At 50.4% G+C, this 27,250-nt stretch overlaps 1 protein-coding gene across 2 annotated transcripts; it reads left to right on the plus strand.

Annotated features, from left to right (window-relative positions):
• On the plus strand, positions 1-26,736 carry COL6A2 (collagen type VI alpha 2 chain). Of its 2 annotated transcripts, none has more exons than XM_027751996.2 (28): positions 1-172; positions 5,405-5,539; positions 6,270-6,868; positions 7,354-7,374; positions 8,075-8,140; positions 8,647-8,700; positions 8,789-8,833; positions 9,021-9,047; positions 9,303-9,329; positions 9,428-9,472; positions 10,827-10,880; positions 11,277-11,339; positions 11,585-11,647; positions 12,378-12,467; positions 13,299-13,361; positions 13,746-13,808; positions 13,940-14,002; positions 14,566-14,628; positions 15,054-15,104; positions 15,470-15,505; positions 15,883-15,945; positions 16,190-16,252; positions 16,468-16,503; positions 16,734-16,779; positions 17,078-17,230; positions 17,405-17,857; positions 18,162-18,200; positions 25,885-26,736. In XM_027751996.2, exons 2-28 carry the CDS (start codon positions 5,434-5,436, stop codon positions 26,490-26,492), a joined length of 3,060 nt encoding a protein of 1,019 aa, XP_027607797.1. In that variant the 5' UTR covers positions 1-172; positions 5,405-5,433; the 3' UTR covers positions 26,493-26,736. The 2 variants fall into 2 exon arrangements, with proteins under 2 accessions (XP_027607797.1, XP_027607798.1); XM_027751997.2 differs by lacking the exon at positions 25,885-26,736 and adding an exon at positions 20,935-22,466.
• Positions 26,737-27,250: the final 514 nt, after the last annotated feature.

A 27,250-nucleotide genomic window follows, 5' to 3' on the forward strand; every position in this document is an offset into this window, starting at 1 on the left:
CTCCGCTGCTCCTCCCGCTCCTTCACCCCGCACATCCCAGCACCCAGAGCCCGGAGCCACCCTACAGCCGGGGATGCGGGAGTCTTTCTGACACCAGCCACTCCATAAGGTCTTTTTTCCTTACGTTTTGGAGGGGTTTTGGAGGAGAAGTTTTGATGACCCCATTTTCCAGGTAGGCAGAATTTTTCTCTCCTCGTACAGCAGTCATGCAGCTACTTACTGACAGATGCCCAACTGGGAATAACATAAATCCCTCTGAAATTCCATCCTGTGCCTGCTGCTGTTCACTGGCTCTCCAGCAAGGTGCCCACTTCAGGTACATCATGTTTAGACAGTACCTGCTATAAAAGAATATATATTTTTCCTTTACTTTCAGTTCTTGACTACTTTGGGCGTTTTTCCAAGAGTTTGGGTTTTTTTCAGGTGCAAGCAGTGTGGGCCACAAGCTAGCATCTGCCAGGACCAGAGGTGTAGAAAATCCCTCAGGGGGGAAGGGCTGGGTTTATTGAACCAAAGTCTTCTCTGGGATAACTGAGCTGAGTTCAGTAGCGACACTGAAATGATGGCAGCAGGGGTAGCAGGGCAGAGCAACTGATCTGCTGTGTGATTCCCCTTTGATTTTGGGGATTTTGGAAGATATGAATTAGACTAACCTGTGACCCATGCCTCCTAGTTGTGCTGAATTACATCAGCACAGGCTCCTCTGCTTTGGGAGGTAACAGCACGTTCAGCAATGCTTGCGAGCTCATTGCACTTGGTGGCAGGGTTTTCCTCCCCCCAGCCTTCCTGCAGCCCAGGCTTTCCCTGGCTCTAATCCCAGGACAGTTACATTAGGAGACATGGAGAATATCTGGGATCCCTGTAGCTGTCGGGGAACCTTCCCTCTGGGTGCTCTGCCCAGGGACTAAAATTACAGGGCACGTTTGGGTAGCGCCAGCAACTAACACTGAAATTCCCTCCTTGTGCAGTGTGCAAACCATGGACACACAAACAAGGAGGAAGAGGAGGTGCATTTGTAAGAGTTTTGTTCCAAATGGGACATATTTTTCTTTTCCAGTTTTATTTAGCAAACATTTGAGTGGAAAAAATGCTGCATACACAAGTGAATGGCACCACAGGCAGTGCCTGCTGGGCATGGCCATGGAAAACATTGGGCTTGAGCAGCAGGGAGATTTCAAACTTTATTCTGCATATTTTAGCTGTAGCCAGCATAATTCTTCTTTCATGAGAGTAAGCTGTTTGTGTGGCTTTTAATTTGTGTGACTTTAAATAAGCTTCTTGAAGGCAGAGTTAACTTAGAGAGCAGAGCATCTAAATTTTCGTGAATTTGGGATCAATTTGCTCAGGTGTTCTTGTGTTGGAGGAGAAATACACAGTGCACTAGGAAGAACTTCAGAAATATCAGTCAGACCATGACTCTGCCTTGCCAGGTACATGAGGTGACCTTTCTACTGCATTAGAATCTGCTTTATCTGATAATCAGGTGTGAGACTGCAAATAAGCCAGATATAATTGGCACATTTCAGTCATTGCAAGTAATTTGTCTGCCATAATATTACATTTGGTTCAGTTGCTTGGGGTGGGAAGAGAAGTAAGCAGAGAACTCAGGTCCTCCTGCAAGGCCGCTTTTTCTTGCAGTCTCTGTCCAGATAAATCCATGTGTTTTTCAGTTATGTGTGTAACAGCCAGGTCACCTGGGATCTGAGTGTCGGAACAGCAAAGGCCATGCATTTTTCTGCTGAGCACCTGAGCATACACCCTGACACAGGGAGGATGGTGCAAAGTAGTGCCTTCAAAATCCGTTCAGAGGACCCACTGCTTGAGATTCCCTGTTGTTTTTTCTCTAGTGTGCATCTCATGGGGAAAGAAATTAATCAGTCAAAAATACAAATACTGAGAGAAGGCCTTGTAGGAACAATATCCTATTGTGGCAGAGAGAGAAGGGTCAAGGAAGAACAAGATGGGCAGACCCAAGTATTCAGACACAATTAGTCAGCTCCCAGTTTGCTCTTTCTATTAGTTTTTTGGGCTGTGTGTTTTCAAAAATTGCTTTCAACATCCAGAAAAAAAGTTAGTCTGAAATACTGTTGAAATCTGAGATTTCCATCTCAGCGTTTTGCAGCAGCAGGTGAGACTTTAAGTCAAATGTCAAATGTTATGAGATTTGCAACAGCATCACAGCAGCTGAGGATAACAAAATAGGCACCACTGCCCACCCTAGACTTGGAGAGCCATTAGTGGGCAGAGGAGTTCCCAGCAGCTGCCCCACTGTGTATGCACGGAGGTTAATACCAGGAGGGATGCTGGTAGGGCAGAAGACTAATGTAGCTCAAGGTGCAGAGTGGAATAGAGGAGACTGTGCAAGAGGACCACAGAGAAGTGAGTTGTATCTTGTGTTTTGAGGTGTCGTGTTCCTGCCTCTCCATTCTGACCATGCAGAGCCCAAGGTCATGGTGTTTCACTGACCCAGACCCAAGCCCTGAGGGCCACAGGCAGGGGCCATCCTGTGCCAGAGCTGGCCTTGGTTGCCTGTGCAGGTTAACTGCTCGCCACGGCTCTGCCTGGAGAGCAGCTCTGCCGTAGGGCGCCTTCCTGCCCACACACACAGAGGGAGGGAAGGAGGGAGAGAGCGAGGTGATTAAGGTCCGGATGATGAGTCAGACACTTGGCCAAAGCCTTCAGCACTCCCAGCCTCTCCAAAAGTTATTGTCTCCATCTTCCTCAGCTAAAGGCTGGCTCTAAAATGGTGCTGTCTGATGGCACCAAGCTGTTGTGCCCTCCAGAAGATTGGGATCTCCTGCAGCTCTGTTTCATGGAGGGCAAACAAGACAAGGAAAGCCCGCAGTAAGTTTAGAGGGATGAAGTCTTGATCTTAACTAAAACACCCCTTTAGCATTAAAGTATTTTATCCTTACAATACCCCTTCTGTTCTCTGCAGCACAACAAAACTTGTGACATATGCAGAGACTTAACAGAATCACAGAATGATTTGGGTTGGAAGGGACCTTAAAGCCCATCCAGTCCCACCCCCTGCCATGGGCAAGGACACCTTCCATGGACCAGGTTGCTCCAGGCCCTGTCCAGCCTGGCCTTGAACACTTCCAGGGATGGGGCAGCCCCAGCTTCTCTGGGCAACCTGGGCTAGGGCCTCACCACCCTCACAGGGAAGAATTTCTTCCCAATGTCCCATCTAACCCTGTTCTGTGGCAGTGTGAGGCCATTCCCCCTTATTCTGTCACTCCAGGCCATTGTCCAAAGTCCCTTTCCAGCTCTCTTTGAGTCCCTTTAGGCACTGGCAGGTGCTATAAGGTCACCCCAGAGCTTGCTCTTTTCTAATCTGAACAATCCCAATTCTTTCAGCCTTTCCCCATAGAAGAGATGTTCCTTCATGAGACCACAGTCATGTCTCTTTACAAACAGCTTTGCAGCCACTCTGAGTTGGGGGGGGGGGGGAAAGGATACATGAACTACTCATTGTGGACATTTGGGTGCTGAGATGGAGACATGTGAGAGGCCCTTGATGTCGGAGGGCTTTGCTGAGCCCTGTCAAGCACCCTAAGTCGGTGTTCTCAAAGCTTTGGATTTCTTGTCCCACTGTGGAGTTCAAAAACTAAATGATCCCAGGGTGGGGTAGAAACTGGAATCTTTATTGAACACATGACTTGCAATATAAGGGTCTTGGAGGCAGGACATGTTAATGAAGAGGACGGGTTATGCTAAGTAGGGGATGGATTATGCTAATGTAGCATTATGTAGGATTACACAATTCTCTGCTACAATTACACATAGTGGTTAATATTTCCCAAAGCGAGGAACCACGGGGGAGAGAGAACAAAAGGGTTTCTGCATCGTCTAAGAACATCTCCATAAAGTCTTTCCATATCTTGCTGAAGGAGACAGGACAATCAAACATAGTTGAATGTTAACAAGTCTTGTAATGAGGCTCCTCAGAGTAAGGAGTTTCTCCCAGCTCCTGCTGTCCATAATAATCCCATCAACTCCTTCTCTGCTGATAACCGAGCCCCAGATCCCAACATCCCACCCACCCAGGAGATCTCCAAAGAGCAGCAGCATTTCTTCTTGCCCCAGTTAAGATCTGGCCTAAGAGGAGGAAGGCTGTTGCTGTTGTGGGGGTATCAGCAGCACTGACACCACTGACCTTTCCAGCATAAACCGGTTTGCAGAACCCTGTGGTGCACAGCAGCTGGCAGTGTAAACTGGAACGGGACATGTCCCACCAGGCAATAGCTTGTCACCATGTGAAGAGAGGTCTCAAGAGAAGCAGGGAGGGACCAGCTGCCTGTATTCTTCAGGTAGTTTTTTTTCTCATGCAGCCGAGGCAGCAAGCCAGCTGCATTACTTGCCCTCCCCCTGCACTGCCAGTGCCACCAAATGCACTCTTAGTGTCCCTTCAAGCCTTGGACTCTTCCAGAAGTTACGAAAAAAAACATTCAAGAAAGAAGCTATCTTTCTTGACTGGATTTAGGTCTTTTTTCATAACAGACATTCCTATTTTTGTTTTGTTCCTCTTTTTGATTTGACCTCCATGCAGAGAAGCATCTATGGGTCACCAAGGGGCCATGCTGTTTAGTTCTAGTGTCCTCAGACATAAAGCTAGCATCACCTCTTCCTCCATATGCTGGTGACAAGTGTCACTTGAGTGTTGTCTGTGAATGTCCTTTCAAAACTTGGGTTCCTTTGAACACATACATACATTCCCAAGAACTTTTCAGGCTAGATCTCTTAACTCTTCTGCTGCTTTGAGTTATCATAACCCTACACAAAATGCACTCCCATGTGCAGCTGGACCTTGAACACTAAAGATGGTAATTTTTTGAAGTGGTTGTTTATTTGGCCCTTCACTCCATGGGTTGTGAGGGCTACAAAGCAGTGCTGTCAAGCAAAAACTTTTGTACCCTTTCAGTATACATAGGCATCACCACCCACACGGTGACCTGGAGGTGGAAAGAACCTGCTGCATGCACATACACTGGTGGTCTGGCCAGGCAGGTGAAGAAAGAGGAACATGGATGTGTGCATCTGTGTGGATCAGGGGTGATGGAGCCAGCACGGGCATGGGGTGGTCAGGCACACACCTGGAGAGAAAGCATGGAATTGGAAGGTCCTGATGCACTCTCCACGGTTCCACCACATAATCCCTCCCTGGCAGAGAAGCTAAAGCAGTTTTAAATAATTCATGCTCCAGTAAAGGAAATATTTTAATCACCTAGCTTTCAAGTCAGTATAAAAATCTACATTAGTGGTCCAGTGATGTGTCCCAGTGAAAGAGAAGTCTTCTTTGTCACAGACAGGGTTTTCAAGGAGCATTGACTGGCTTCTGTCATCCCAACAGAGTTAGGAGGTTGTGCATCATGTTTAACATGTAACTTGTGTTTTCCCACAGGCATCTGAATACCCTGAGGGACTGCTGAGATGTTCCGACAAGCCTTGTTTTCCACTCTCCTTTACGTGGCTTTAGTTCCTCTCCACGCTCAGCTTGATGTGGACAATGGAGATGTCAGTCCTATTGCCTGTGCAGGTATTAACCCAAATAATTTGGGTCACCTTTATGGGCAGCAATTTTAACAAAAGCAGTGGCCATGATGAGCTGTAGAACCTGCTTGCAAGGAACCGACAGTGGGGCATTCCGCCTCTCCTGCCCCTTTGCACTCCTGTGGTAACAATCCATGTGTAGAGAACACTGTCCTCCACCCAAAATCACAATTCTGGGTTTGCATTGGACTGCAGAGAGGTAGAGATGGAAGAGCTGGGGTCTGCCAGTGGAGATGGAAGAGTTGGATGGGGTCTGCCAGTGGTGGGCTCTCCCAGCAGATACAGTGACAAACACCAGTTCAGTCTCCAGCACTCAGCTCTCTGTCTGATACCACAAAATTGTTCGCTTTAGATGTGATGCTTTCATCACTTTTCAGTTGCAATGCAGAGGTGATTTACTTGTCCAACCCGACTTCTACAAAGAAAAACAAGATTTTCGAGATTGATTCAGTACTGAGCAGTGCTGTGTTAATGGTTGGAGTCTATGATCTTAGAGGATTTTTCCAACCTTAAGGATTTTGTGGTTCTGTAGCAGATCTTAGAATTTAGAAGTCCTGGGCACTGGGGAGCCACCTAACCCAAACACAGATGTCAGTTCTAGACCTACGTGGGACTTGTGCTTTTTCCAGGACTGCACTTGGTCCAGGTTTCTGGGGGACAGTGCAGGGGGGTGCATGAAGTGCTCTGACATGGTCTGAATAATTGTTTCCATGCAGAAAAGAGGAACTGCCCCATCAATGTCTACTTCATCATTGACACCTCAGAGAGCGTTGCTCTGCAGACTGTGCCCATCCAGAGCCTTGTAGACCAAATAAAGCGGTTCATCCCTGTGTTCATCGACAAACTGGAGAGCGAGCTCTACCAGAACCAAGTCTACATCACCTGGCAGTTTGGTGGGCTCCATTACTCAGATGTGGTGGAAATTTACAGCCCTTTAACAAGTAGCAAAGACATTTACCTGCCCAGGCTGTCCGCTATCAACTACCTTGGCCGGGGCACCTTCACGGACTGCGCCATCTCCAACATGACGCAGCAGATCCAGACCCAGATGGCCACCGGCGTGAACTTTGCCGTGGTCATCACCGACGGCCACGTCACCGGCAGCCCCTGCGGGGGGATGAAGGTGCAGGCCGAGAGGGCACGGGACATGGGGATCAGGCTCTTCGCGGTGGCCCCCAGCGAGAAGGTCTACGAGCAGGGGCTGCGGGAGATTGCCAACCTGCCGCACGAGCTGTACCGCAACAACTACGCCATCACGCAGAGGGACACGCTGGACATCGACGTCAACACCATTGACAGGATCATCCAAGCTATGGTATGGGCAGGCGGGGGGGACAAGAGAAGCAGTGCCTGGACGTGGGGATCATTTACCCCTGTGCTGGGCTTTTGGCAGGGCTCTAGAGAGCACCTCCAGCAGGGAAAATGGAGTTTCTTTCTGGTACTTGCCCAGGACTCCTTGGTTTGTGCCTCTTGTTTCCTGGCACGTCTGGGCAGGCTGCCACCCTAGTCCTGGCTCTTGCTGAAGACCAGACCCATACCCCATCCTGCTCCACATCCAGGGGCACATGGAAGAGTGTGCCACACTGAGACACATGCTCACCATCAGCGTAGTCTCTGAGACCCCACATATGAGGCACTGTTAATGGGGGGCTCTGCTGAGAACATCTTTGCAGCCATGGGGCCTTTACCACCTCGCTTACCTCACCATCACACAGCCCTTCGAGGAGGGGTGGGATGCTGTCTTTCCCTTGGGGTTGACCACCTTAACTGATTCTCTTCATCCTGTTCTCTCCTTTGCAGAAACATGAAGCCTACGGAGAGGTAAGTGAGCAGCATCTTTATGCTGGTGCCACACGACATAGGTTTAAGTTGCCTCAGTTAGAGAAGACCAGCTTGTACCCCAAAACAGCATGGACCTCTGTGGGATGAGTCTCTGCCCACCTGTGGATCAGTGCAGAGTCTGGGGGCACATTCCCTTATCCAGTGGTTATAATGCCACACTGGACTCTCTCCCTGCCTCCCTCTCACCTGTAATGAGTTCAGGTCCATGGTATAGACTCGTTTCATCACTTTGGAACCATGTTCCTGTTCTGTAGGTGCTGCGCAAGCTGAAGCTCCTGCCCTGCTGGTACCACAGGGACAGGGTTTGGCATAAAGAGGGAGGAGTATGCAGGTGATGGTCCAAAGGTCATGCCTGTGCCCTGAGGACCCCAGTGAGCAAGCCCCCCCCCCCACCTCTGATGCTTGGCAGTCCTGTTCTTCCTGTCTGGGCCCAGAGCCAAGCTGTAATGAACCTGCTCATGGAAACTTTCCGCTCTTAATTGATGGGCAGCACTTCTCAGGGTGCTTGGTGCTGCCTCAGCCCTGGCACAGCTGGAACCACAGTAGATTTTAGCCCTGAGTTCATGAGAAGAGGTGTGTGGAAAGTTACGGATGCAGAGATGAGCTGGGTTTTGGATGCACATGAAGCAGTGGCATGTTGTTTAATTAAACACCTCCTGTTTAATTCCTTGTATTTCAGTGCTACAAGATGAGCTGCCTGGAGATTGCAGGTCCACCTGGTCCCAAGGGATACCGAGGGCAGAAGGTAAGTTGCTCTAAGCTGTGGGAAAGACAATAATGCCCGTGCCTGCCACAACCACTGCAGCATGCCCTAGATAGACCCCAGCTCAGCTGCCTTCTCAAGTCGCCCTCAGGTGGTAAATAACTCACCAGCATCTGTCTTGGCCCTGAGAGACACAGTAACACACAGCCAGCACTGGTGTGCCCATGTCTGTGCCAAGGTTGCCAGCAGTGCAGAGGGACATCCGAGCATTTGCTGTGTACCTCCAGCACCCAAAGGACAGCAGGAGTGAGGCAGCAGCTGTCCCTGAGCTTCCCACTCTCAGGAGCAGAGCTCTCACATGCACAGTGTCCCACTGTCCTGCCCCAGCTCTGTGTGCTCCTGTCCCCATACAGTCTTTCCCTGACTTCCCCAGAATGAAGGAGGTCCTGCTCGGTTCGAGCAGCTGCAGGGAGCAGGATGCTCCCAGAAACTGCCATTTTCTCAGTCATCACCAAGGCTGGACTTACATTCGTTTTTTCTTTCCTTAGGGTGCAAAGGGGAACATGGGTGAGCCAGGCTCCCCTGGGCTGAAGGGACGACAGGTGAGTTGTGGGAAATTCCTCCCCTCCCTTTGCTGGGGCTACATCTCGGATGACGTCAAGCTAACTCTCCGTGTCTTCCTCCCTGAAGGGCGACCCAGGTATTGAAGGTCCCATCGGATATCCTGGTCCCAAGGTAAGAATCCCATAGCCAACGGCTGAGCTCTTTGCATTGTAAAGAAGGGGGAGCTTTGCTTCTCCCTCTTACCTGCCCATTTCCCAACCCAGATCCCTGCGCCCTGCTGCCTCTCTTCCTGGTGCTTTCCCAGGCACTAACACGGCAATTTTCTTCTTTTTTTTCTGTTTGTCTTTTCTTTGTCTAGGGTGTCCCAGGGCTGAAAGGAGAGAAGGTGAGAAAGAAGAGACAGAATCGCTGGCTGGGCACTTGGCAGAGGCTGTGCTCCTTTCTGATGCAAAGAGATTAGCTGTAATGGGGAAGGGCAACAACCCTGTAACACCATAATTGCAGCCATGGGGAGGGATTTCCAAGGGCATCCCAAAGCCTGTCTCCTCCTTCAGGCATTGCTGAAGTGGTGATGATTCTAGGATGCAGATGGGTGGGGGGTGTAGGCAGTGCCTCACTTCCTGTCCTGTTTTTCTCCCAGGGAGAAATCGGATCCGACGGACGGAGGGTAAGAAAAGACGTTTTCTAACTTGCATGTTGTTCCAGCTACCAACCTTTGCAGTGTGTGTTAACAAATCCCTCTTTTTTCCCCCCCCCCGATCCCAGGGTGCCCCTGGTATGGCAGGCAGGAACGGCACTGATGGACAGAAGGTAACCGGGAGCACTGGCAGCAACCCCATAATGTCGCTGCTGCTGTTTCATTTCTTTACCCTCTCTCAACCCCACGGGCTGTTTAGTTTCTCCTATGCCACACGCTGGCTTTCTGTTCTGATCGAGGTTTCTGTGACCTTATTTGCACACTATTCTGCATGTCCTGTAGAAATACACGAAGTAATTCAGGCTGTAGAAGTGAATCATAGAATATCCTGAGTTAGAAGGGACCCACAAGGATCATCGAGTCCAACTCCTGACCCTGCACAGGACACCCCAACAATCCCACCACGTGCCTGAAAGCATTGTCCAAACACTCCTTGAGCTCTGCCAGCCTTGGGGCTGTGACCACTGCCCTGGGGAGCCTGTGCCAGTGCCCAACCTCCCTTTTGGGGGAAGAACCTTTCCCTAATATTAAACCTAATCCCTTCCAACACAGCTTCATGCCGTTAAGTGTTGTCCTTCTGTCAGCAAGCTCCCTGCAGAACCTGGGTGTGTAACCTGCTCTGTGCTCAGGCTGAGGAGGTGATACGGCTGGGTAACTTGTGTGTAGATACCTTACCTTGGTGTTAGTGACCCCTACAGGACATGGACACAGAAAGCTTTGCAGAAATTTGCTTTTCAAGGCAGTTCGTCACAGAATCTGAAATTTCATCTCTTAACTACTGCTTGTTCTTAGTCTTAAAGCCCTAAAGCCAAGTTCAGGGGCCTCACAACAAAGTCCCTGGCTTTGTCCACTGGCCGTCACATGCTGGCTTTGCTCTGCACCATCTCATATACCCAGCCCAATATAACTGTGAGGTAATAGCAGTTCTTCCCATTCCTCAAATGCCTGCTGAAGCTCAAAACCAACCTTCAGTCCCCTCCACTCTCCAAAACACTAAAGCCCTTCAGTCTCCCCCATTCTCTATCCGGGACAAGCTGTCTCAGCACTGATGACAAAGCTTTTTTGGGGCAGGGAGCACGGCAGTCCCTCTCTCACGCCTCAGGCAGTGTGGTTGCTGCACACCTGAGCTGCTCTGACATGAGATGCATGGGAGAGGACAACTGTGGACATGAGTGACCACCAAATCCAGCCTCAAGGGATGTTTCCATCACCCAGGGCACGTGTGCAGGATGAGCATGCCTGAATTCCCACTGCCACTCAGGGCTTTACACTGCTCTCTCCTTCTCCACTTGTCTCTGCACAGTCCACTTCTGTTTAAGGAATACACTTGCTATTTATTATCTAGCTGATGACAGGTAAGGTCAGCAGATGATGCTAAAAATTATTAATTGTTAACCAGAAAAGCTGTGTTTTCCTTCAGACACCTACAACTTCTCAGTCTTTTTCTTTTGAATGCAATCTCTCCAGGGCAAGCTGGGGAGAATTGGACCACCGGGATGCAAGGGTGACCCTGGTGACAAGGTAGGAACCCATCAAACTCATCAGCACATCAGTTATGTAGCTGCTGAGTGAGTTAAATATGTAGAGAGATGGCCAATGAGAGGTTACTGGCCTGTTTTCCTGCCAGCTGATCTGATTCCAGAGCTGGGATCCCTGGAATGGGGAGCACAGCCTGATTTTTCTGTGCCTCCTTTCCATGTATAAGTAAGCTGGGAGCCCCTAGTGTCCCTCCCCTCCACAGAGAGAGGAGGAGCTGCCCCTTTCATCCACACTGCAACAAGCAAAAATTACTTTGGCCTCTAGAGCAACTTTCTAAGCACTGGCTTAGAAAATTTATTTTATTAGAAATTTTATTTATTTTGCAGGGAAAGTGTTCCCACTGTGAAATCTGTGGTTCTTTGTCATTTCCCTCCACAGGGCCTTGATGGCTACCCAGGAGATGCAGGAGACCAAGGTGAAAGAGGAGATGCAGGCATAAAGGTACAACTGCTCTGGACAGACAGCTGAGTGTGGGCAGAGGCCACCAGTGGGTACAGCTAAACACCATTCCCTGTATTTACTCCTAAATCCTACGCTGCTCATGGAACCCCTAGACCTTGGGGTCTGGATCCCATCACCAGGCACAGGAGCTGAGGGAAGAGCCTTGCTGGCCCTGCTCCTTGGGCTGCTCATGGTGCAGCGTGCTGCTGAGGCAGGCAATGACCATTGCTCTCTACCTGTTTCAGGGAGATCCTGGCCGGCCTGGTCGCAGTGGACCCACAGGACCTCCAGGAGAAAAAGGAAGCCCGGTAGGTTCATGCAGCGTTCAAATGCCTCCAGTGTGTCTTTCTGTGGTCTGCTCCATGTGGCACGGAGCTGGAGCAGAATCAACTGCATGACCATGCTCAAAGGTGGCTGCATGCCAGGGCATTCTGATGATCCTGCTGCTTAGCCCACCAGCACGGAGAATGCACAAGCCCCCAGGTGGTCGAGGGAGCTCTCCCACCATATGTGTCCCCACCGGTACAATGGGAAATGGAAGAGGGGACCACACAACGCTCCTGCAGCTGCCCAGAGCAAAACAAGGATGGGTCTTGAGCGTTCATCCAGAGCAGAGAAAAGCAGACGTATTTGGAATGGTTTATCTTCCTGTCCGATCCATTTGTAGAATCACGGGATGGTTTGGGTTGGAAGGGACCTTAAAGGTCATCCAGTTCAACTGCCCTGAACCTGGGCTTGAACACTTCCAGGCATGGGGCTGAGATAGCCCCTCTGGCCTTGGGCAGGGCAGGATGGATGCTGTAAGGAACAGATGACAAGCCTAGGTTCAGCTGATGGAGGGAAGGTGATAGAGCATCACACTACTCCAAGGCTGGAGCCCATGCTCATGGCAGTGATATTTGGGCATGTAGGGTGTGTGGAAGCAGAAGCTGGGTGCTCATACACACCTCTGCTCAAGGTGGACTGCTTAACACAACAAAAGGAGGGGTGTGCACCTTGACTTCTCTTCCAACAAACTATTTCTTTTTCTTCTCCAAGGGACTTCCAGGCAATACTGGAGCTCAAGGGCCTGCTGGAAACAAGGGAACGAAAGGTGAAGCAGGATCCCCTGGACCCAAAGGAGAGCCTGTAAGTGTCTGAATAGGTCCCTGGACAGTGGGCACACCATGGGAACCTGATGCAGTTCCATGGATGAGCACTGAGAAGCTCCCCTGTTCAGTTTGCATGCCCTGCCGTGTACATCCCAAAAGATGTGCAGATGCTGATCTCCTCTTGTCTCTCCCATCATAGAGCAGTACTCCCATAATACTAACCATTTGTTAACCATTTCAACCATTTCAATGGTTAACCATGTTAACCATTTCACCTTAGAGAAGCATCCTGTGTTCCCACAAAGGCCTGGCCTTTTTTCTCCGGCAAGCTGTTCTCTAGCAAGTTCCCCAAACCTCTGGTTTTTCGCAGGAGCTCACAGAGTCAAGATCTGGTGGCCATTATGGTAGAGCTCTCTGAAAAGGGCAGTGTCACAATATCACTGGTGCCACACAGACCGAAGTTAATATGATGGGGCACTGCAAATTTTGGGGAGTGGTCTGGAGACGATGTTCCCTGGCACAGTTCCACCAGCACCACGGGACAAGAGCCCAGCCAGCTTGTGTCCTTGTGGGGAAAGCAACCTTGGATGAGCTGGAAGTAAATCAAAGTTTTTAACCCTGAGGGAATGAACCAGGAGTGTTTGTGGTCACTGTGGTGACCACCCCCCTGAAAGAACAGTGTGACTGTGTCTTCCCAAAAGGAAGCATGGGCATCCCTGCTCCCCTGCTGCCAGGCACACACTCGCTAAGGGGGCAAGCATACATCCCCCAGGCCCAGGGGGAGGAGGTTGGGCAGCCAGGTGTCACTGTGGACATCTGTAACATCCATCTTCTCACTCCATTTATGTGACTTCCTGTATCTGCCAAGGGTCGACGTGGAGATCCAGGGACAAAGGGCAGCAAGGGCACTCCTGGGGGCGCAGGAGAAAGGGTGAGTAAAGCAAGTGCCCAGACCATTGAAAAGAACCCGAGATGGGTGGGACTGGTGTGTGTGATCTGCTACTGCCCAGCCATGCAGTGTCCATCACCAGAGCTGGGAATCAGAGATCCCACTGTGCTGTGCTCTGACTGTGCCCACTGCCTGCCCTGCTGGCATCTGGCACAGCCTCTTCAAGGGCTTGGTCCAGAAGGGAGGTGAAGGGCACTGAAGCTCAAGGTTGAGAGACACATTCAGAGGGCCTGCTGCCCTGACACTGTTTCAAGCCAAGAACCACCAGATCTGAGAAGGGCATCAGGCCTTCTCACTCCATATGGCATTGGAGATAGACAGCATTGGAGGCATCCCTGACCAGGAATATCTTTACCCTCTTCACAGGGAGATCCTGGTCCAGAGGGTCCTCGTGGTCTGCCTGGTGAGGTTGGAAACAAAGGAGCAAGGGTAAGCATGGGGCAGGGATTGGTGAGAGCCAGGAGGAAGGGGAGCACTGCTGCCATCGGGGCAGCTTGCCGGACTTCCCTCCTTATGCACATCTGCCTCTGTATGTTCTTGTGTCTTTCTTTGCTGTACAGGGAGATCAAGGATTGCCGGGACCTCGAGGTCCTCCAGGTGCTGTGGGAGAGCCAGGCAGGATAGTAAGTCATGTTTGGGCATCTGTGTGACCTTGTCCTCCCTCTGCAGTGAGAGCTTGCTCTACTGGCATAAGCTGCCTGCACTGACCCTCCTGCACTGACCTGCATGACTTTTTCTCAGGAAGGCTCAAAAATTAGCCCAGAGGCCCCTGAATAGCCTCTAGTGCAAGGAGAAGTCTCAAGACCCAGGAGTCACTGCTTCTCCATCACTCTTGGTCCCACGTGTTTCTATGACAATATGGAAAGGACCCTCAGGGTGGGTCACTTGGGGGGGAGAGGGAAGATAGGACTCCACAAGCATCCATTTGTCCTGGGCCTGTGATTAGTCCAGCACCCCACTGTGACAGTAGTGCTGTGACATCCATGTGGCTCTACAGGACATGGGAACACAAGTGCTGAGACAGTCACTATCACAGTAAACTCATCAGGAAGGGAGATGGTCCTGCAGCACCGTCTCAAGAGCTGGGTTCTCCAGTACAGTCACCTGGGTGGCCGGGAGAAGAGATATGGTCCCTCAGGGAACATTCTCACCAACTCCCCCTGCTCTCCCCAAAACTATCCTTCAGGGATCACGTGGGGACCCTGGTGACCTGGGCCCAAGAGGTGACGTTGGACCACCAGGACCAAAGGTAAAGTTCATGAACAAAACTCTGTATTTGAAAGGGTGGTGTTCCTATTTATTTATTTATTTATTTGGGGGGGGGGGGAGGGGGAAGGCAGTTTCCACTGCAGAAACTTGTGTGCCTTGGAAACAGAATTAGACCTGAGCCTCCCTATGGGGCAGAGATGTTGCTCTTGCTCTAGCCAAGGCAGGTCTGATTACCCCCCTCACCCTGCAGAGATTCAGGGGCACCTCCCACATGTGACATCCCCAAGACCCTGCAAATCCTTGCTCCACGCAGCCGTTCCCAATACTTCAGGGCCAGCTGTAGAAGTCTTGGCTCCTGGTGGTGTCTCGCCCAGAGAGAAGACAAAAATGGCTGTCACAGCAGGCTTCACAAGGTCAGAAAGGCTGGGTTTGGTATCTCATGGGTCTTTTTTTTTCCTACCAAAGGGTGACAGAGGCAGACCTGGCTTTAGCTACCCTGGACCCAGAGGGCCACAGGTATGTACTCCTCATTCAGCACACAAGGAAGTCTGTCCTGGTGGATGTTGACAGTGGAGCTCAGCAGCCTGAAAGAAGAGGGAAAAGGAAGGAAAATGATCAGGGAGTGGTGCCTGTGATGAGGAGAAAGGGGGTTGAACACCAGGATTGAACCTAGCCACAGCTCCGTCAGTCTCATGGCAGAGGTGCTGGGGACCTCAGCCTCCCTCATGGAGGTGAGGAGGTGGCTGTGCCCACCACCCCAAACACCAGCCTAAAGCTACACCTGTTCTTCAGCTTCTTACCCCTCAGTGCAGACTTTGGGTGTGCCCATTGCAGGGCCAGTACTGGTCGAGCGCTGACCTCTCCCTCCTCTTCCTTTGCAGGGTGACAAGGGTGAGAAAGGGCTGCCAGGACCCAAGGTGAGTGTGTTTGTCTCCATCACCTGTTTTTTTTTGTACTGACTGAAATGCCAAGGAGTTGTCTCCCACCCTTCTGGGTTAATGGCTGAGGAGCCTGTCCTGCCAGCAGCTGCCCGGGCTTTTCCCGGCAGCTGCAGAGCCTGGCTATATCTCCCAAGCCCATCTCCATTTGAAACCATCTGAAAAATTCATTGCAGAACTTCTTTTTTCTTAGTTAATGCCTGTGTAAACACTGTTTATTTGCTCTGCACTGAGCTGCTCCTTTAGAGGATGCTCTCCCGGGCCAGGCAGGCATGTGTTTGTGACGCAGCAGTGCCTCTGCCTGAGCACATCCAGATGTACTCCATACTGGATCTGTTTTTCCTTCTATCGAGCAGGGAGCAAGAGGTGACCTTGGACCAAAAGGAGTGCCAGGGACCAAAGGGGAGAAGGGGGAACCGGTAAGCAGACTTCCCGTACTGTCTGCAGGGTCAGCATCCCCCTCCCACACCCCTGCCAGGCATGCAGGAGCTGACACTGCCCGCTCTCTGCCTGTTCCGTGTCCCCAGGCTCAGCTCTGGCAGGCTGGGGCTGTGCTTAGCAGGGCTGTGCCTGACGAGAGGGTCAGGAGGAGCCCTGAACACCAGGGGCTACATCGCCAACCTTGCCCAGGAAATATTTGACCCTTCTTTACTTCTTCCCCAGGGTGATCCTGGCCCAGGAGGCGAGCCTGGATCCCGTGGTCCACGTGGTGAAGCAGGCCTTGAGGTACAGTCCCATGGCATTGTGTCCTTCCCTTCCCTTCCCTTCCTTTCCCTTCCCAAACCTTCCCTTCCCAAACCTTCCCAAACCTTCCCAAACCTTCCCAAACCTTCCCAAACCTTCTCTTACCCTTCCCAAATGCCACGTTTTTGATGGCTCCAATTCCCAGAAAAGGAACTAATGGGAAAACTGTGCCTGAAATCCCTGTGCTCTTCTTACAGGGGACCCTCGGCCCACCAGGAGACCCTGGTCTGACTGTGAGTAGCCCCTTGTGCTCTTCCTGCTGGGGCAATCTGTCTTTGCCATGCACAGCCTGAGAACAAAACAGGGTATCAGGTCCTGCTGCTGCATGGCAGAGGTGGCCTATGGCTTCCCATGGGAGCCAGGGAAAGAGGGAAAGAGGGCTGGCTGGGTGGGAGGGGAAGGGAGAGCCTTTTCCTTAGAGGGGACAGAGGGAAGCATTCGCCCTGCACCACTTTTTTGACAGGATTGCGACGTGATGACCTACGTGCGAGAGACGTGCGGATGCTGTGGTGAGCAGACCATCACCTCTCCCCAGGGAAGGGGAACTACCACTTGAGGGATGGGGAAAGGGGGTCAACAGAGGGGTCATCTCATCCTTCTGCCCCATGAGCCACCCCTTGCGCTGAGCTGCCAGCTGTGGATGCTTGGTGTGCTCCTCTTCCTCCTTCCTCGAAGGAAGGAGCAACTGATCGAGCAAGGAGCACATCTTGGTCTCCATCGTCCCATGGATGGTCTCTTCTGTCCTGGTGGCTGTTGTTCCCACCATCACTGACCCTCGTGTTTTCCTCTTTCTGCCCTCCTCCCCAGACTGTGAGAAACGCTGCGGGGCCCTGGACATCATGTTTGTCATAGACAGCTCGGAGAGTATCGGCTACACCAACTTCACCCTGGAGAAGAATTTTGTCATCAACGTGGTCAGCAGGCTGGGCTCTATTGCCAAGGACCCCAAGTCACAGACAGGTCTGGACTGTGTGGGGACAGAGCGGGGCATGGGGAAAAGAAAAGGCTCTTGGATCTCTCCAGCTTCATGTTTGTTTATTTTCTGTGGCTTTTCATGCCAATTGGGCAGGTCTTTGAGTTTCTCCACTTTTCACTGAGGACGCAAAGCCAAGTAATGTGATGCTTCATTGGCAGGTGCCCGTGTTGGGGTGGTGCAGTACAGTCATGAGGGGACTTTTGAAGCCATCAAGCTTGATGACGAGCGCATTGATTCCCTGTCGAGCTTCAAGGAAGCAGTGAAACGCCTGGAGTGGATTGCTGGAGGCACCTGGACACCATCTGCCCTTCAGTTCGCCTACAACAAGCTCATCAAGGAAAGCAGGAGAGAGAAAGCCCAAGTGTTTGCTGTGGTGATCACAGATGGGCGCTATGACCCCCGGGATGACGACAAGAATTTAGGGGCCCTTTGCGGTAGAGACGTGGTCGTCAACACCATTGGCATAGGAGACATGTTTGACCAGCCAGAGCAGAGCGAGACCCTGGTCTCTATCGCCTGCAACGAACCCCAGAGAGTCCAGAAGATGAAGCTCTTCTCAGACCTGGTGGCAGAGGAATTCATTGACAAGATGGAAGACGTGCTCTGCCCAGGTCTGTACCTGTCCGTGCATGGTTCTTACTGGAACTGGAGTTTTGACCCCAGAGTTTGGGATGGGGGGCATATATGATTGCAGAGACACTGTGTCCCAGCAGGTTGGCCAGTAGCTGGGTCATTCATGGTGGGGCTGACCTTCATGTAGCCCTGAACTAAGAGTCCTTCCTCAGATATGGGCCAGCTTTTTGGGGCAGTCCTTTTAGAGTTCCATGTAAGGAACCTTGTTCTACCATGCTGACTGAGCCAGTGAAGGGGGATGGTAGCACATCACTCAGTTTTCCTTGTTTCTTTTCCTTCCAGATCCACAGGTCGTCTGCCCTGAGCTGCCCTGTCAGACAGGTAAACATTACAAGTATCTTCACACCATCTGCAAAAAGTCCAGGGGGAGAGTGCATGAGGCTCAGGAGTAGGAGAGAGGGGGTGCAACTCTGTCCATTCCTTTTGGATGGCAGGAGTTTGAGAAAGTGTCACTTTACACGAGGAGAGGATAAAGGGTTTCATCTCCTGCTCTTTTCCCGTCTCTCTTAGTTCTCTGCACAGGTAGGTACAAGTGCACCGTGCGAGTGCGCCAGCATGGCTCATCCCTGATATTTCTCCCTGCCCAAATTCCTGGGAGCCACCTGGTTTTGACCTCCAAACTCAAGGCAAACCCCCCCTTGCTAAACTCTCCCACTCCTGTGACCTTTGTATCAGGATGCTCCTTGGGAGTGACAGGGGCAGAGCAGCTGGCAGAAATCAGTTGGAAAATGACAACACAGTGGACCCAAAGCTTTGGCTTCTCTAACGCTGGCTGTATTTGATTAACGATTAACTCAGGGTGTTGGATTAAAGGGAAAGGCTATAAGAATCCTCTGGTATCAAGAAGACAGCTGCTGCGTGCTGAAGGTAGCTTGACTTGGTCACATTTTGCTTGTTGAGGGGTAGATATACATCCCGAATTCCTAGAGATCCTGTCTGTCTGAGTCCCTGTGCCTGTTTAAATGCAATAGATGCACTCTGTGCTGATACACACAAGTTTATAGGGGACTTAAGTTTTACCAGTTCCTGAAATTTTTATCTCTACTCTTGCCATGAATGTTTTTGTGGAGAACCACAGTTTCAGTTGAGCCTTATACAGAATATCAAATTTCATTTTGAAGTAAGTCCCTTTGCTTCCATACCAAGGGAAGGAAAACTGGTCCCAGGATGCATAGAAATCTATGAAAAGCTATAATCATTCCTGTCTAAAATCTCTCACTGGTATTTTGAGTATTTGCACCTGGCCACGCAGGGGACACAATGTCCAACCGTGACAGTGAGCTCCTCTGCCACGTCCTCTGAGGAGCTTTGTCCTGCGAATCCATGCACGAGGAGGTGACATCCCCATGCCACACTGGTGATTGCTCAGGTGTCTTCAAAGGTTTTGGTCTTAGCAGCGTTCCCATTTCTGAGGAACCGAAGCAGTGACACACTCGTTCCTCCTAGGCTTGGGCCACCAAAGCCCTCCAAAGCAAGGTGAAGTTGGCAGTGCTTTCCTTGTAGCATACTTGGGTATTTCTGTTCCTGATGCAAGGTGAGAACAGTTCGCTGGTGTCTGACAGGCCTGGGGACCAGACCAGAAATGGCTCGAGGAGGCATCTGAAGGGGCTCCCTCTGGGGTGAATCCCTCAAGCCATGCCGTGGGCAGACCATGTCAAGTGCAGGCAAGACCTGTGCCCTAGAGAACACAGGAGGTGGACTGATGTGGCAGGGTAGGTGTGGGCCTCCTGTCGAAGTGCCAATAGACCTATCTCAGCATGGGCAAAACTTGTGCTAGGTCTGGTAGATCAAATTTTAAGTAATAGGTAGAGATTTAGGGGCCCTTGGGCAACGAGCCTTCCACCCCCCACACTGGATGGTCCGTGATGCGTTGTTGCCATCATATTTGGAAGGATTTGCAATGATCACACTTGCCTGGTGGCAAGGGAAATTGTTGGATGGGATGTGACATAAGGCACGTGAGAGAGCCTGGGGCCTCTCTGCTTGGTGCTTGACTTCCTGTGGTTCTCCAAGAGCATCTCCTAAGTTAATGCCAGTTCCCATGCAAATCCTCTGCATGAAGACTGTGTTCTGCAGAGGGCATGTGAATGAGCTAGTGCACATCCAAGGAGTACGTCCCATCGTGGTTCAGCCAGACAGGCCCAGGTCAGGGACACAGCTACACCAGTCCTGTTAGCCCCATGGCTGTCAGAGTGGCAGTCCTAACACTTTTAAGGGGCAAATCAATTGTACCCCAGATTCAGCTTGGGTGTTATCAGCAGAGCACAGAGAAGGGCAGGTATCACATACACATTGTTTCCCCCTCATGCTGCCCCAGTACTTTACCTGATTTTCCTGTTTTTGGGAGAGACCCATGTCTCTTATCAATTACTGCCGTACTAACAGGATGCTCGAGGGTTTAAATGCTGAGCAAATCTGACCACTTGCTTCACAGAAACCGCATGACACTCTGTGAGGCTCTTGCTAACTCATGCAGAAGGCTTTGCTTTGAGCTTTGGGGGTTTATTCAAAGTTAAATTCAGCGCAACCAGGTGCAGATGGAGGCTCTCTGGGTCCTGACTAGTCCAGACACTACACAGCTTTGGCTAGAGTCACTGCCTTGAGGCTGAGTGCCAGGAAAGGAGGTCACATAATGCTGTCCCTTAGATGTCTTTCTGCCTTACAGCATCACGTGTATGGTTTGCACGTAGTAGAGTCCAAAGCTACATGATGGGTGAATCCCATCTGCAGAAAGAAGTTGGACCCCATGGCCTTTTTCCTGAGCACTGCCCTTTCTCCATCATGCCTATGCTGGATGAGTAGGAACTGGGCAGTTAAGGTTTTGTGTAATTTTCTAAAGTTGCTCAGTTGATGTGTGAAAGATTTCAGTACAGATCCCATGGTTCCTCAGACATAAATGGCATAAAGATTCAAAACCTGGCTTTGGTCTTTACTTCTCTGTCCTCGTTAGCTCTGTTCTTCTCTGGTGCACTGCAAGTAGGAAAGCCAGGTAGCTTTCAGAGACACAGCCATTGCTAGCGAGCCCTGAAAATATTCTTTTGACGCTCACTTGCAGATGACAGGAACCCTGGGAGCGTAAACCCACTTATTTTCCGCCCCATGGAAGAGGGAGTCAACATAAATTTCCCCAGCACCATACACTCGATCGCCCAGTTCCTAAACTCCACGCGGGAATCCCGGGACCCCAGTGTGTACACGCAGCTGGTGGCCACTTTGGCCTTTACCGCCGAAAAAGCCAAGTTTGCCACTGGAAATGAGCGGCAGGAGTGGATGGACTTGTTCATTGACACCTTCAAAATGGTGCACAGCGAGATTGTGGGGGACCCAGAGACTGTGCTAGGGCTGTGCTGAGACCATGGTTAGAGGTCACGGGGACGCAGGGGTTGAGCGGAGGTGGTAATCATCGTTCCTCAAGGGCCTGCTTGGCAGAGGGGACAGGTACATTGGTAGATGCTTTTAGTTTAGGAGAAACAGAGGCAGTGGAACAGCTTGGTTGCGCTCAGCCGGGGGTGGGACACAAGGAGCAGTCCCCTCCAGCTCAGCTGGCTGATGAGCATGGCAGCTTTCCCCAGCAATGGCAAGGGATGCTCTTGCTTTGCCCGCTGCTTTTTTTGCAGAGAGTCTAACGATGCACTTTCCCTGTGCATTCCTACCTATGTCTTTGGTGACACTCTCTGAAGCATCTTGCATCCTCTCTCTCAGTTACTGTGGGGCTCACTTTGGTTCCTGTAAGGCTGACAAAGCAAGGTGCAATTCCTGCTCGCCAGTGTCTCTGTGGAACCCCTCAGTGAGCAGCTGGGGGTGTGGGAGGGAAGGAACAAGCAATACAGGAGAGGGAGCACCCTCTCCTTCCATTGGGAGTACCTGTACCTGGGGAGTGCTTCTCTCAGAAGCTGTTTGAGCTCCCTTGGCCTTTCTCTGCTTGCACATTTGTTCTTCTTCTGTCTTAATTAACAACTGTACCCGTCTGTATCCAAAAGACAGATATTCTGTTACATAGGGATGGGTCCATAGGTCCATAGGTACATAGGTCCAAAGCAGAAATCCTTGACTGTGCAGTCACACCTCCATGTCATGTGTTGTATCACACACTCAATTACGTGAGCTGTTTAAAAGCAAGTACCTAAACTTGATATAGCACAGCCTATTTAATCCACACCCAGTGCTGGTTTGGTTCAAAGTCCACAGACACACCCCTTGCACTGCCGGTCTGTGTGTTTAGGCAAGGAGTGATATTTCCATCAGATCAGGGACCCCTGATTTTCAAAGGTTAGGCAGGTGTGTTCCATTCCCACCTCCATTTTAACTACTCTCAAGCCATATTTAGAGGAAATGGAATTTCGTGTGCAGACACAGGAGTAGAAGTGCTTACTCTGGTATGGTATGGTATTATTGCAATAAAGTCTCCTGAGCAAACGACGTATTTAATGGGCAGAAGGGAGAGGTACCGTCTTCAGAAATGTGATTGGGCTGTAATATTTCCAGGTGTAAAAAGTGGAGCCAGTTGCCAAGCTCAGGCATGGGAATTGCCTGCATCTAACTTATTTCAGCGTTCTCTCAGGGTTTCAGCACTTTTTGCACCCAGTCTGTGGGGACAAGGAGCTCAGAGATCTCTGCTATTGCCATAGAATAGAGGGAAAAGAATTCTGAGCACTTTACATGATGTTCTCCATGTTTTAGGTGAAGGCAAAAGGATCAGCCTGTGCCTGAGTCTGGTCATAATTCTCATATTCTAGATAGTCTGTGCAAATCCAGACTCCCTATTCTGCTTCGATTTTTACCCCAAAATTATTGTGACTTAGTCTATTGGGATGCAGGACTGAACTCAGAGTAGTTAAGCTGCTCCAGCCATGATGCCAGAGGAAAAGCCCCTAAACCCCACTGATTTGAAGAGAACATATCAGGGCTGGGACATTTTGCTGAACAAAATGAGGATTGGGAAAGATTTCAGCAAAGGGTGTGTTGATTTCATTTAATTTCATCACACAGTGGCTATTTATTTCACCTCCCTTGGAAATAATTTCTAGCAAAACATTGAAAACAAAGTTTTTTACCTCTCAAAAACCTTCAGCTCATTGGTGGGGGGCAGTGGGAGAGGGAGAAAATGTCTCTTTGCCTGAGTGGTGTTTGCACTGGCTCTTGGTGGCAGGCAGGTGAAGGGGTGTTTTTTTAGCATAATGCTGGCTAATCCCTCTGATAAAACCTGATGGATTTCATCTCAGCAACAGTTCCTTCAGTGAGCTGTTGGGCAAAGGAAAGACACAGATAAGGACCTGGATAAAGGATAATCCCCACCTCCCCAGAGACACAGGAGGGCCTAGGAAAAGGGGAAACTCCGAAAAGGGCAGGGAGATCAATCCCCACCTCACTTTCATCTCCACTGTCAACACAGTGAAAGAATAGAGAAAATACGAGTTCCCCAGGCTTTAGAAGAAGCAGCAAAGTGATGTGAATGGGTGGGGTTACTCTGGACATGCATGCAATTAGATGGGTTGCTAATGGAGGAAAATCAGGGGTATTTCTGCTTTTTTGTGCTGCCCTTGATAGACATCCTCAGCTGTGCAGTATGGTGAGCTACAGGCATTCATGCCTTACTATAAGCCACATGAGAAGGACCAATGCAAGATTTTAGTTGGCCTAAATCGTGGTGCCCCCCGAGAGTTTCTCTCCCAGTTAAGAACAAGAATCTTTTCCCTTGCTGCAGGAAAGGGTGGTTGGGTCCTCAGCCTCTCAGAAATGGGAACAAGCTGCAGCCAGAGCATGACACCCAGCAGGACAGACCTAAGGTTTTGCTGCCTCACATCTGTTACATTCCCATATGTTAAAGGCACCTTATCAAACAGCTGGAAGGCAGCCCTCCCCAGCTGTGAGGGCCAAGCAGCAAGCGGAGTGTCTCCGGGAAACACTCCTGTCAGACGTGCACTGCACTGTCGCTGACGCTCCGTGGAGTGGTGCTGCTCCCAGCCACCCCCTTAGCTTAGCTCAGAGCTCTTAAGGCTTGCTCTGGGCCACGTGGGAGGCGGGTCAATGGTGCTTGTCATCTCCAAAAACATGAGTACATGTGGGCAAGCACTGGGGGAGGCTGTTAACACCGCTCCAACATGGCACGCAGCCCTCGCTCCTCACCCGCTCGCTTCCACTGGCTTTCGCAGACCCTCACGTGGGTTTTGCACTGTGTGGTTGCAAGGTCTTCCTGCCTTTCCCCCTCCACAACTGCACGGAACAGGTGAGGACGAGGAGTGCAGGTGCTGCCAAGGCAAAGTATCCTTGCAGCAGCAGTGCCTGCATACCAGGAACTCAGGACCAACATACCATTTAGACAACATTTCTCACGGAAGATTGGGCAAAGGTGAGTATGTGCCTTTATTGCTTTAAAGGAGGGGAGGTACCAAGTGATAGAACAAGAGGAAATGGCCTCAAGTTGCACCAGGGGAGGTTAAATTGGATATTAGGGAAAATTTCTTTGCTGAAAGGGCAGTCAGACACTGGCACAGGCTGCCCAGGGAAGCACTGGAGTCATCATCCCTGGAAGTGTTCAAAATACATGTACATATGGTGCTTAGGGATATGGTTTAGTGGTTAACATGGTGGTCCTGGGTTAATGATTGGACTTGATGATCTCAGAGGGCTTTTCCAACCATAACAGTTCTGTGATTCCATGATTCTGTGCTGAATCCAGGTGTAGCATCATTCAGCACCAAGGAAGCTCTTTGTCGGGTTGGGTTTGCTCATAGTGCAAAAATTCAAGCTCATGTGATACTCCTATCCCCAAAGTTACCCCTCCTTGCCTGAAACGGATGCTGAGGCTGGGGCTGCTCCAGAAGCTCCTATTCCTTGCCAGTCATGCAACACAATATGGCAACATCTTTGGGACTTCACCCTTTTGAGATTCAGTCTTAAGAGCCACAGAACTACTGAAAAGTGGTATGGCCATTGTTCTGCTACGGCCAACTCAGGGGGAACACAGAGGAACACCGAATGCAATACACATAACTACAGAAAAGGGATGAAGCAATGGTCCCTTACTATCAGCTGACTCCAGAGATAGCTATTTTCTTCTTTCTTTTTTTTCCTGAGCTCATTCACTTCATGTTCATATATTCATATGCCCACTTCATGGACAGGTGCTGTTCTGCATGACTAAAGAACAATGTCCCACTGTGTTCCCCCCAAATATCAGTCTGATATCTATCACCAAAGCTGCTTTACTATGAACAAGTGCACCAAGAAAATTAGTCTTGTTTTCCACTCAGTCTTTATAAACTCTTCAGGAATTAGTGATTGCTGATTAAACTAAGCTGGGTGGAAAGCAGGAAAACAGCTTCCATCCTAAAAATCTGTGTGCGCATTGATGGCCTTAAACTGAAAGAGGGAAGGCTTAGATTAGAAAGAAATTCTTTAAGGGTGGTGAGGCACTGCCACAGGTTGCTCAGAGATGTTGTGGACACCCCATCCCTGGAAGTGTTCAAGGCCAGCTTGGACAGGGCTTGGAGCAACCTGGGCTAGTGGAAGGTGTCCCTCCCCATGGCAGGGGACTTGGACCTGGGCGATCCCTAGTATTCCTTCCAACACAAACCATTCTTTGATTCTATGGTAAGAATAACTCTGAAAGTAAACCACTCTTCAGAAGTAACCAAGAGGTTTGCAGGTGCTGCCTGACATTAATCTCTGGATATTCCTCTCACAGATGAGAGTCGGGAACTGATGTAAGACAGTGGATGTAATTGTGGGACTGAGATGTGCAGACCTGTAATTTCATTGAAGTCGTTCATAGGTCCCAGAATTACAATTCATTAAGACCTCGTGTCTGGGAGCTGAGGGCATCAGAAGCAAAGCTCCTCCGTTATGAGCTGCAAAGACAGGCTTTGGCAGCAGAATGGGGCTGGTCCTTCTTTGGACAAGGGTGCACACAGGCAACTCCAGCCCAAATGGCCTGAAACAAGCCCCAGACCTATCCCTTAGTCTTCTTATTCTCCCAACTCTTGTCGTCTTCTTCCCCCTGCAGAGCTTGCTGTGGCCCAGTGCACCCAGCGCCCCGTTGACATAGTTTTCTTGCTCGATGGCTCGGAAAGGATCGGTGAGCAGAATTTCCAGAGTGCCCACCACTTTGTGGAGGAGGTGGCCCGGCAGCTCACGCTGGCCAGGAGCAGCAGCGACAACATGAACGCCCGGATCGCGCTGCTGCAGTACGGCAGTGAGAGGGACCAGAACGTGGTCTTCCCGTTGACCTACAACCTGACGGAGATCTCCATCGCCCTGGCGCAGATCAAGTACCTGGACTCATCCTCCAACATCGGGTCAGCCATCATTCACGCCATCAACAATATCGTGCTCAGCCCAGGGAACGGGCAGCGACTCGCCCGCCGCAATGCTGAGCTCTCCTTCGTCTTCATCACCGACGGCATCACGGGGAGCAAGAACCTGGAGGAGGCCATCAACTCCATGAAGAAGCAAGATGTCATGCCCACGGTGGTGGCCCTTGGGAGTGACATAGACATGGATGTCCTGCTGAAGCTTGGCCTCGGGGACCGGGCAGCCATCTTCCGGGAGAAGGACTATGACAGCCTCTCCCAGCCCAGCTTCTTCGACAGGTTCATTAGGTGGATTTGTTAAATGAAGGGCACGCACACATCCTCCTCTCACTGCTATACACACCCCTGATATTACCTCTTGTATTTTCTTCCCTCGTATGTTTGCTAGCCCAGAACAGCTGCCCTCAGGGTCCTCCTTTCTAGTCAAAATCCAGAGCTTTTTATTGATTTTCATGATGAAGAGTCATGTATGTTACATTTATGGTGCTAATTAAAACCCAGATCAAAGGAGAATACAGAGCCATATAAAGTTTTACACACACCAAGCCATGACTTGCGTATGTACTGTATTCCTAGGAGGGCTTATCAGAGAAGCAAGAAACCTTTCCAGTGTAGCAGGATGAATGAATAACTCTAGTTTTCAAAAACTCTCAGTATTCCTCACTGTGTCTTGCTCCTCCTTCCTGGGAGCTATAGGATGGTGTGAGAAGTTTTGCTGCCTTCCACAGTTGTCTGCAGATGCTTCTTTTGGGGGTCTATCTATCCTAAATTTCACAAATCATCTCTAAGATCTTTATTTTCCTGTGGGCTATATCTCCTGTGATTCCTTCTGCCATTCTGCCCTTCATCAGAACCTGCTCATTTATTACTGCACCCAAAATCCTGTCTGAGAGGGGCCTCCTAGCATCTCACAAAATACCAAGCAGCCACCAGAGCTGCCTCCCTGTCACCCCGGTGTGCTCAAAGTGTCAATGGCGCCTTCATCCCACCAGTATCTGCTGAGCAATGCCCAGATTTGAACTTGAATTGTGCTGTCTGCAAAAATAAACGAACCCTTTT

This window comes from Pipra filicauda, unplaced genomic scaffold (genome assembly GCF_003945595.2).
Source record: "Pipra filicauda isolate LSUMZ 115617 unplaced genomic scaffold, ASM394559v2 scaffold21_size4447388_pilon, whole genome shotgun sequence".
Lineage (NCBI taxonomy): Eukaryota > Metazoa > Chordata > Aves > Passeriformes > Pipridae > Pipra > Pipra filicauda.